At 38.6% G+C, this 11,806-nt stretch overlaps 1 protein-coding gene across 1 annotated transcript in view; it reads right to left on the bottom strand.

Annotated features, from left to right (window-relative positions):
* Positions 1-11,806, bottom strand: part of CCNK (cyclin K) — a 28,700-nt gene that overhangs the window by 6,686 nt on the left and 10,208 nt on the right. Inside the window, exons 7-9 of the mRNA XM_075065675.1 lie at positions 10,307-10,476; positions 6,598-6,872; positions 1,517-1,553 (exon numbers count right to left, since the gene is read on the bottom strand). Of these exons, the coding sequence (XP_074921776.1) occupies positions 1,517-1,553; positions 6,598-6,872; positions 10,307-10,476 (482 nt within the window). The remainder of the gene's footprint in view (positions 1-1,516; positions 1,554-6,597; positions 6,873-10,306; positions 10,477-11,806) is intronic.

The raw sequence follows: 11,806 nt of genomic DNA, 5'->3' as shown, positions 1-11,806 counted from the left end.
TTTTTTTTTTTTTTTTAAACTAAAAGGCCTGTGATGTTCCAAGGCTTTCAAAGAAACTCTACACACAAAGAGCATTGAATCAGGCAATATGAAGTGGGTAATTTGATTTGGGTAGGAGAGCTGATGGTTAAGAATGTGAGAGTGTGAAGAGTTTGAAAAACGTACCTACTGTGTGTGAACACAGAGCTGCCTTTGTAATTCTTGTCATTTAATATTCACATCTAAATTCATTTATTTGTAATCTACTGAAGAAGCATCATGGTGCAGTGGACAGAGTGCTGACCGGGAAGTCGTGGAGACATGGGCTCTATTTCTGGCTCTGCCTCTGACCTGTTGTGTGAACTTTGGCAAGTCATTTCATCTCTTTATACTTCAGTTACCCAGTCAGTAGGATAATGAAAAAAGTATTTCCCTTTGTAAAGCACTTTAAAATCCTCAGGTAGAAAACACTATGTAAGAGCCAAGTATTATTGTAATAGCACAGAACGTGGGCGCACACTAAATTCAGAGTGAATGAGAAATGTTTTACAGACATGAGAGTGAGAAAATCAAATGTTTTCAGTTTGACACGACTTTCTTTTGGAACATTCTACCACAAAGTGGCTTGGCGTAGAAACTGCAAATGTATTTTCATTTGTCTGAATTCCTTTAAGTTTTATAAACTTTCTTGCAGACTAAAGTATACACTCGTAGGCTTCCTACCTAGTCTGCACCAGCCATCTCAAGCCAATGTAGTTTAAGAAGTTCAGTAAAACTAACAGGAATTTAATGAGCACACAAGCTTATCAAGAAATTAAATTCCTTAGCAGAATCAGCCAAGTTACAGAGCTCCTGTAAGATCCACCAAAACTTCTGCACCAATACTTCACAAATGCAGACAACTACATTCCTGAAGTCTATCCTGAGCCATGCTGCCCTGTAAGTGGAAGTCTGTACTGTCTCCAAGACACAAACGGTGATATTCTGCTTTCTTTAACCCTGCAAACACATTTCCTCCCAATAACTGCAGGATCTTGCCCAAAGAATTTAACTTGACTAATCTCATTAAGTAAACATTGAAATTTATTTGGAGTTGGAACTAAATTAAATTCTTTCTTACAGCTTATTTTAGAGGTAAATAATTCTATAACCCCATAAAAATGTTGTCTCTAGAGATTTGCCAAAATGTCTGAATGATTATATGTGAAATTATAAACATCAATAAGGGAAACCATCTAACACTAATTTAACACAAATTCCTTTATTAAATCCAAAGGCCAAAGGGTATTTATAAAATTGCTCTAAAAATGCCTAAAAAGCCTAACTAATAAGCAATTTACCACATCCAACCAGTACCAAAACATTTATAAGCATTTGATCAAGATGCTTACAAATGGGCTAGGCCCATGCTTAGACTCATATTGATTGGCTCCAGCATGGTCAGACAGGTATTAAGGGTTTACTTTTTATACCCATAACAAACAAGTGAGGTCACCGCTTGCTGACTTCAGCTATAAATCAACTTGAGACAACTGACCCTTAGTTCCAGTCTTAATCCTCATAAGATTTACAGCCTCCTTTCTTCACTTATTTTCTCCCCCACTCCTTGCTTACCAGAAGAACAGTGGGAAGGTTTGGGCTGGGTTTTTTTATGACAGTTTTTCTTTGTCTTGTTACTGCCGCTCTTTATTTTATTAGTTACTTTTGAAACCATACATCCTTCCCACACTGCTAGCAATACTACTTATTCTCATGACCTTCTTTTACTTGCTGATGGGGGCCCTCATTACAACACACAGTATATCCTTAACTAAACTTAAGCTAACTTTAATTCTACTCTTATCCTACACCCTATGCCTGTTATAACATCACTCTGTGTAGCAATTATCCTCACTATCCTCTCCAAACCTTGTCTGAAAAATTTACTTTTGCCTTGCTTTCCATCAGTTTTCTACTCCTGTGCAGTGTAATTCCTCCACTTTGCCCTACTTCAGTCTGTGTTTAAGTATCAGAACTTATGATTTTCTTACTCTGCCTTACTTCACATCCCTCCTTTCCCTTGGCTAACCTCATTTCTGTTTAATTTAGATGGGACACTTCCTGGTGCAGGAAGAATGACTTTAAATCTCTATGAAGCTCCAGGCCAAGTTACAGCACAACCTACATTGTTAATTAACTGTGAAATCACTAGTTTTCCATATCACACATATGCAAAGCCACAATAATTCCACTTTGCCAGGGTAGATAGTTTTATTCTGCATTTTAATACCCAACAGATCAAGCAGCTTTAACTGATGCCAAATGATGATCCCACATTTTAAATTCTTCATTAGCACTAAAGTGACACACAAAATGAAAAGTTCTTCCCTACATGTGAAATCAAAGAAGCCACTTTAAATTTGAAGTGACTCCCCCTTGACCATCATGGAGATGACTTCTGAAATTGTTTGCTCTACTGAGTCAAATGATCACTTCAAGCAGCGACCAAATTCCATTTTATTAGGTTACTTTGTATTTAGTCACAAAGTCTAATCTTGCGAAAATAATTTCACCAAGACGCCCCATCATCATGGACTAAGTGAAAGCAGCTGATGGAAGAGTCAGTTAATAAAATGGGTCAGACAAAATTTCACACTAATAAGATCTGTGACTAGTTGTTTATGTAAAAGCAGTATGTACCACGTGTCAAAAAAGCCTACCAAAGTGCTTTTTTCCAGTCATGTCAGCGAGTGTAATCTTTTTCCTTCAGTAAATCACTGAAAATCCTTTTAGCCATTCTTCCATGTAAGATATTGCCTCTTCTAGCAAAGATTACTAAAATCTGTTTAGAGATTTTTTTTTTAAATTGGCTATTTAGTTGTGTTGCTGACCAATATCCCATGTTCCATAGTAATATTTTTTCCTAGTACAGTATTTGAAGTTTGAGAAGAGTTCATCAACAGCTTTAAATGAGGCAATCCTGCAACATACAGTAGAACCTCAGAGTTATGAACTGACAGTCACCACACCCCTCATTTGGAATTGGAAGTACAGTACGGTACTGCTTTAAACAAACTACTAAAAATAGAAAGGACAAGTTTAAAAAAAGATTTGACAAGCTAAGAAAACTTTCTGTGCCTTTTTCATTTAAATTAAGATGTTTAAAAGCTTCTTTTTTCTTCTGCATAGTAAAGTTTAAAGCTGTATTAAGCCACTGTTCAGTTGTAAACTTTTGAAAAAGAACAACCATAACTGTTTGTTCAGAGTTATGAACAACCTCCATTCCAAAGGTGTTTGTAACTCTGAGGTTCTACTGTATGTGTACCTATATTTTTGAAAATTTTACATCTTCAATACAAAATGTATCAGTCCCCAATAACATATATTTTAGTTTTACCATTTAAGGTAGTTTTTCCTTAGTAAAATAACAATGGGAGAGATTATTGGATACAGAGACCGTAATCAGCTGAACTTTCAAAATGGTCTTCCCCACTGACAGTTTAGAAGGTGCCAGATTTAGACAGACAGGCATTTGGAAAGATTTTATAAACCAGGGACCATCTCCTCAGCTCATGTAAATTTCCATATCTCCATTGTCTTCAACTGAGCTATGATGATTGACAAAGTGGAACATCTGGCTCTGAGGAATATACACATTCTCCTATAACATCTTAAGAGGCAGTCATGCAATTTCCTATTTACAAACACTGGTAGAAACTCTTCGTAAGGTTTAACTTAAAATGTTTTTGGGGTACAAACTATGAATAAATCCTCTAAGCACTATGCATCTTATTACTTCCAAGTCATGTATTTCCTAGCATGGAATAAATTTGATACATAAAGCATTATCTAATCTGCACTATTGCACTCTCCTGCCACAGCCCCCACATCTTTACACGTCTAACTTTTTATAGGCTTTAGATGTCTTTTTTTTTAAACTCGCTCTGCAAATTATCTCGGTTTATTAGTCTCCCTTCTGCATCCGTTTACACTGTAGGTTGCTGTTAGGTGGGCTCAGATACCATCCTCATCAGATCTCCAACTAAGCAAGATCAAGCCTGCTTACTTAATACTTATGAGACTGAAGAAAACTCCAGGTGCTGCAGGAAATCATGCTGTTGATTCAGTAAGTATACTCTCGTTCCTCCAAAGTTAATTCATGAATTCATGCCTCAGCATGGGATTGGAAGCCTAAAGCTACTGAAGATACATTCTTTTAAGAAAGACCTAAAACAAATACTAGACTATTTGCAGGCAAAAGTTCCTTGGCATTTTTGCAAAAGTTATATATGGTCAGATTCCAGTTTGTGTTTTCATTATTTCCATAGTGCCAACTGATCACTACATACTTCTCACAGACAAATATAAAAAAGGTCCTGCCCTTAAGACCCTACAACGCAAGAAGACAATGTGCAATGAAACCAATTTTTTTTCTTTTTTGGGGGGTTGGAGGGAGAGAGAGAGCAGCAAATACATTCTGGCTACCTGAAATTCCCCCTAAAGTTTCAACTGAATTTGGTATTCTTTATCTTCCATCTTCAACTACCATATCCTGCAAATGTGCAATGTTCCAACAGTGCTGCCATGTTCCAATGCAGATGTGACTTTGCTTCAGCAGTAAATAACATTCTGTGTAAAATCTAAGATTACACAGACCTACGCATTCTTAACTTTTTCTGCCTGCTACCTCTATCTAGACTTTTGCACACTCGTCCTCAGCCCCAAATCTTTCACTGTATTGTCTTTCTCCAGAGCTGCTGCCTGCTGTTCTCTCCAAATTAAAGTTGCATTCACAGTAATAGGTCATAAGAAGACACTAAGAATTTATAAGAAAGAGGAGAGGGCACATCCTAAACAGCCCAAGAAAACAGATACTAGAGGCTCTAGTGTGAATTATGCACTTGTTATTTCACTGCTGTTTGAATAAATTATCAAAACATAAATGCAATAGAGACAACAATTTAGTTAACTGTGTATCAAATAGAGGTCCAAAGGCTGTACTTGACCCTGGAATGACTTTGGATAAGTGTGCAGCTGGAATATTTATGTGGTTTTGTCCACTGTGTAGAGTGCTTTCTTATTTTAAAAAAACAGATGATGGTACAGAGCACAAGACATGGAATGCATAAAACTGTCTGCAAGATTAATTTTTTTTATATTGTCATGATGAAAATATGCAAAACTTTTAAGTGGTTGGTAATGGGGTGCTGCCCTCAAGCATGTCCCCTTGTGGCCCTGCAGGTGAATTGCTCCTGGCACCCATTCAGGTTTTCAATTACAGGCAGTCCTCAGACTTACGACACAATTGGTTCCTTACAGTTGGTAAGTCGTAAGTCAGAACTCGGAACCGCAATCTACTCCATTGTTGGACCAAGTGTCAAACTTGAAACCTATAGTCATAAGTCAAATCAGCATGTCAATGTAGAAGCATTGTAAGTGCCGTTCATCGTAACTCCAACGTCGTAAAGTTGAGGACTGCCTGTACTCAGTCCAGAGTAGTTAAAAGCACACACCCACTTCGGTGTGGGGTAGGGTGGGGGGCTAGTTTATTAATTCTGTCTACAGAATGTGACTTACTCCTTTAGTCACTCAAGTTCACACCCACTCCAGGTCCACAGAAGAGTCTTGGTTTTTACTGCCCCTGTTCAAGAGGCACCCCCGGCACTTCTCTGAAGCTGGGTCAGACTTTAAACAGTTTCTTTCCCTTTAAGACAGCAGCCCTGAGCTGGGCTGTAATTTAGCCCAACTGCAGAGCCTTGCACAGCTTCTCTTTCAGCTAGTCTCTTTCCCCAATCAGTTTCCAGCCTCAAAGGATTCAGCAGACAAGCATTCTCCCACAGCTGTCTTCCCTGCTATGAGAGAAGGTAGCATGTATGCTCATCCAATTGGTTAGATGAGAGGGAAGCCTTGCCCCCACCCTGCAGGACTCCTGGTGCAGGCCCTTAAGAAACAGTGACAGGATTTCATGTCCATTTATTACCACTTATTCCTAGTGCCACTTCCTCTCTACTAATATCTCTCAGGTCCTAGTATACATCAGATCTTTCGAAATCTTAAAGGGCCAAGGGTAAACTTACCCCTAGGTATCACTACCATTAAGGGAGCAGACTACCCCATCAAGTGGTTCCACTCTGAAAATGACACATTAGGGGTTCCACCTGTACTGAATCTCTGATTTTATATAAAATATGCTCATTTTGGGGGAAAAATGTAAAGGATCAATCCAACAAACTCAATCTAGTTTCTGAAAGTGAATTTGGGCTCTTTTCTCATACATCATCACTTATAAAGGTTCTGCAGATCAATTGATTTCATCAGTAACATTTGGGTAAACTCACAGCCTTCAGTTGCTGGGCACAGGCATAACTGATTGGAACACAGTAAACCATTATGTTGACAATGCACAAGAGAGGTGCAGGCCCCGCGGACCTGGTAGGTGTTAAAAAAACAACAACAACTTATTTTGGAACTAAAATAAGCAGACCTAAACTCAATAAAGCAAGGAAAAACCCTACATGTTAAGGTTATACTTTACAGTCACATTTCAGAGCATAACCATAATTTAGATTAAGCCAAGGAAACAACTGCTCCTGCTCTAAATTAGAAATCTGTTCACCACTTATGTTCAGTTAAACTTACCGCTGGACGTTTAGCCTGCCTCGGAGGACTTGACTGAGGAGAGGGTTTCTTAGATTGTTGTGTTTGTTGCTGCTGCTGCTGTTGCACTGACTGCTGGGACTCTTTTTGCTGCTGCGTCTGTGACTGTTCTGAACTTTGAGATTGCTGGGACTGTAGTATCGGAGGCATCTGAGGTGTAGATTGAAGGGATGGTGGCTGTTGCAGTTGGTGTGGAGTATGATGAGGCATTTGCTGTTTCCCTTGTGAGTACAGATCCAGGATCTGGTGACAGATGTCTAACAAAAAGTCCAAAAGGTTAGAACATTCCTAGTAAAATGAAACAATGTTTATAATCAGCTTGAAACCCTTTAAAGGGACACCAACTCCAAAACAACATTTCTGGCTAAAAATGTTTTATCTACCATGGGTATATACATAATCTAGTACGATGGGATTATTTTATTACCATGGGTATATACATAATTTAGTACAATGGGACCCCAATCTTGGTTGGAGCCTCTACATTCTAGTTAGACAAAAATGGGCTGAAACTGTGAGTTGTTCTGTTTCTTTAAGGGATATTTAAACTTATTTTTCTTCTAATATTATTATTATACATTTCTAGTACTTGGCATGCCAACTACTAAGCCTGTTTTTTATATTCACCTGTAGACTAAACTATCTAGCTCTTTGTGGAAGTTAAGTGTATGATTCGAGATAGGTTTTAGCAGCTGTTTTGGAAAAACATCCTTCATGTTTTATCTTTCCAGTGCCAAGAACAATTACGTCTTGGATTCATGGCCTAAATAAATATTGAAATATCCAAACCTTCAAAAGATTCCTTAGTTAGGTTATTTGACTTCCAGAAGCCACTAGCCTTCGGAATGGGATACAAGCAATGCAGGATAAAAATGTGAAGTACATGCACACAGAAAGGGAGGAATGCAAGAATGCAGCTCCACAAGAAAATTATAACTCCCAATGAATATGAAGTGGTAGTGTCAGTTAGACTGGGCACTACTATACACGTGTAAAAGGCGTGGTAAAATGCTCTATTGCAGGGCTTCTGTTTTTCAGGACTTATTTAATTGGAAGGGGAGATTTTTAGCAACTTTTGAGTTTTATGTAGTTGTCCACTAATCAGGGGTTTTCAGGAAATTCTTTGTACATACTTTAATGAGTAAAGTATATAAATATAAATGCTCCCTAGTGCACTTCAACCTAGCACTGTTTCAAACAGCACTATATTAAAGCAATAGGGAACTTTTAGTGAGCATCAGAAGGGGCTACACCGACCAATTAATATGCAACACACTAGTGTGCTTTAGAAATAAAACACTCGTGCTCCATCTAGACAAGCCCTTAGACATAAGCAATCATTTCTGTTGTTTACTCGTTAAACACAGATTTCATTTTCTATATCGGGCTGTTTTATTGATGTCTGTCCATTAAAACTGAAAATGAGAAGCACTAATTGTAATATGGAACACTATGCCTTGTTATATTTTGAAATGTAGTTTGCTATACAAACTAAGGAGTCATTGGTTCAGTGGAAGGCCCTATTAAAAAAAAAAAAAAAAAGAAAGAAATGCAGTATATAAATGTAGGGAGAAGGGAGCCACTGGTATCCTAAATCTAGAGTGCTATATATGCACAGAAACCCTATAGACAGATCACTTGCTGGGTTTTGAAGATCAATGTGTGTAGAAAATCCTTGTCTTTCACTGCAGGATTTCCAGGCTGTGAACTCCACACTATTCCACTTCATGGCTGCTACTATCTGTACCACTTGTATTTGCAAAATGTTATGATGGAATCACCTGATCTGAACACTTCTTAAGTTTAGAGGCATTTAAATCCAGAATTTTGATCTGGTTCCAACATTTATTATAAAAAAAATTCAGTTTTTAAAATACACAATTGAATTTTCTGGGAAGGTTTATAGTATTTGTGATAATGCACTCCATATGATTTTATGAAAATATGCTAATGTAACTGGAATATGCTTCATGCAAAAAGTCTCTTGTAAGGTATCATTACAAAACTTATAGTCTACTGAGTGTGATCATTCTATTTATATAAATGTACCACTCTTGAATCTGAAACTAGAAATATGAAATATAACTCTAAGGGCCTATTGTAATTATGCAAAGTGTGGGCCATTAATGGTGGTTGGGAATCTTGATGGCTCTCATTAACCAGGACAATTGACTGCAGATGGCTCTGTTTTACCTGTAAGTCTTCCTAGCAAGTGGGTAATGAAGTCTTACAGTGACATGTGATCATGTCACCTGATCTGGAATCCATCTTTAACCTGGTGCTTTTCCATGGGGGGGGGGGGGAGAACCCAGAGGGACAAAGTATTCCCGCCTTATGTAAAAGATATATAAATGGGTGGAACAGAACAAAAAGGAGAGCCATCATGAGGAATCCCCTAGCTACCACCTGAGCTGGAACAAGGGCTGTATCAGGGGAAAGGACTGTGCCCAAACTAGGAAGGGGTCCAGTCTGTGAAAGGCTTATTGAAACATCTCTCAGGGTGAGATTTTTACCTCTACTCAGTTGTATTACAGTATTAGGCTTAGATTTGCGTGTTTTATTTTATTTCACTTGGTAATTCACTTTGTTCTGTCTGTTACTACTTGGAACCACTTAAATCCTATTCTCTGTATTTAATAAAATCACTTTTGACTTATTAATTAACCCAGAGTATGTATTAATAGCTGGGGGGACGCAAACAGCTATGCATCTCTCTCTAGCAGTATTATAGAGGGCGAACAATTTATGAGTTTACCCTGTAAAAGCTTTATATGTGGCAAAATGGATTTATTTGGGTTCAGACCCCATTGGGAGTTGGGCATCTGAGTGTTAAAGACAAGAACACTTCTGTAAGCTGCTTTCAGTTAAGTCTGCAGCTTTGCGGCAAGTAATTCAGACCCTGGGTCTTTGGTGGAGCAGACAGGTGTGTCTGGCTCAGCGAGACAGGGTTCTGGGGTCCCGAGCTGGCAGGGAAAGCAAGGGCAGAAGTAGTCTTGGCACATCAGTTGGCAGTTCCCAAGGGGGTTTCTGCGATCCAACCCATCACAATATTACTCAGCTCCACTCTGGAAAGCTTAAGTAAACAGATGATCTTCAGTACCCTGTCCTAAAAGCAAGGTTGATGATTAAGGGAGAAACTGTCCAGACTAGAGTTGCCAGGCATCCAGTTTTCGACTGCAATGCCCAGTCAAAAAGGAACCCTGGCAGCTCCTGACTGGGCAGTTAAAAGTCCAGGGCTAAGGAAGGCTCCCTGCCTGCCCTGGCTCTCTGTGGCTCCTGGAAGCAGCTGGCATGTCATGTGGCCTCTAAGCACAGGGAGGCTCTGCACATTGCCCCCGCCCCGAGAGCTGGCTTCGCAGCTCTCATTGGCTGGAAACCACGGCACTTATTCTGCAATCAGAAAGTTGGCAACCCTAATCCAGATCTTAAAAAAATAAAATAAAATATAATTGGAGATATACCAATCTCCTAGAACTGGAAGGGACCTTGAAAGGTCATTGAGTCCAGCCCTCTGCCTTCATGAGCAGGACCAATTTTTGCCCCAGATCCCTAAGTGGCTCCCTCAAGTACTGAACTCACAACCCTGGGTTTAGCAGGCCAATGCTCAAACCACTGAGCTATCCCTCCCCCCCAATCTCAAATTAAAAAAAGAAGGAAAGTATTTGAAGTGTGACAAAAATATTTCTGGTACCTTCCAGAACATCAACAGGTACATCTTGAACAAACTGCTCCCACCATCTTCTGTACATTGGCTTTGAAGTCCATTCCTGAATTTCAAACTTGCACAAACGGCCTGCCAGATACATAACTGCAACAGCTATGATCTCAGGTTCCCACTGCAGTGACAACGTAGTACAGAGACTAGAATATCAAAGAACAGTCATTTTAAGATAACCCAGATAGCTGCAGCACAAGTCTGAATACCTGACTCTACAAAGTATTGTTAAGACAAAGCAGATGACAGTTAAGTTTTAACATCTCATTCAGATAATTTTGGAACAACAAAAATAGGATTCCCCTGTCACAAACTAATTTACCAAACTAAGATCTTTGTTAATAGTACTCTGATTTAATAGTAATTTGATTTTTAAACATACAAAGCACCATTATCCTGTAGCAACAAAAAGCAACAGGAACAGATTTAAAATATTTGTTCTGAGGAATTTATTTAGAAAGAGAGTCTGACATACAGAGATAAAGTTTTCACAAAAGCATGAGGGAATTTAGCTGCACCAGATTCCAGTTTGGGTGATTACATTCTGTTTATCTAAAAAATTCCTCCTGTAACATCAGCTGTATATGATATTCTTCAAGTTCTGTCCTAAACAGTTGTTTGGTGGTTTTATTTCAGTGGTAGGTGAAACGATTTCTATGTTTATTCTGTAATGCATTTGGGCATAATTTTGGATAAAATGCACTTAAATATAAAGAATGAATCATGGGAATTTTGAGACCAAATACTCCAATGCATAAGTTTAAGTTTTAGTTCTAAGAGGTCTAGAAAGTTGTCCCGATTAGCATATGTAGTAGTGAAGGCTACAGTAAAGTTGATTTTACCACTACTTCTCAATTGTTCAGATTAATCATGAAATACTCAGCTTGATTTGCAATTTAAAACCCATAGAAAGGTTACAGCCAGCTTTTCTTAGGTAACCACTCAACTCATTGCTAAGTTCTATAATATAAGCTCAAAGCAAAAAGTTGGAAAATCTGCCATTCAGTGATCTAGCCAACTAGTTACAACAAATTTCACACCATTCATTCATTAACCAATACACTATGAGTTCTTTTGTTTAGCACAAGGTACTAATAGCAGTTATGTTAAAAAAAACTCATTGGTTTACAGATGACTGAAGTACACAAAGCATCAGAGTGTACCAATAGAGGTGAGTCATTTAGTAGTTTCAAAATTAAAAATGCAAAAGGTATATAAAAACATAAGAACAGCCATACTGGGTCAGACCAAAGGTCCATTAAGCCCACTATCCTGTCCTCTTACAGCGGTCAATGGCAGGTGCCCCAAAGGGAATGAACAGACAGGTTATCATCAAGTGATCCATGCCCTGTCACCCAATCCCAGCTTCTGGCAAACAGAGGCTAGGGACACCATTCCTGCCCATCCTGGCTAATATCACTGATGGATCTATCTTCCATGAATCTATCTAGCTCCCTTTTGAACCCTGTTATAGTA

The sequence above is a fragment of the Chelonoidis abingdonii genome, chromosome 4 (genome assembly GCF_003597395.2).
Source record: "Chelonoidis abingdonii isolate Lonesome George chromosome 4, CheloAbing_2.0, whole genome shotgun sequence".
Taxonomy (NCBI): domain Eukaryota; kingdom Metazoa; phylum Chordata; order Testudines; family Testudinidae; genus Chelonoidis; species Chelonoidis abingdonii.
This window is presented reverse-complemented; position numbering and strand designations above follow the sequence as displayed.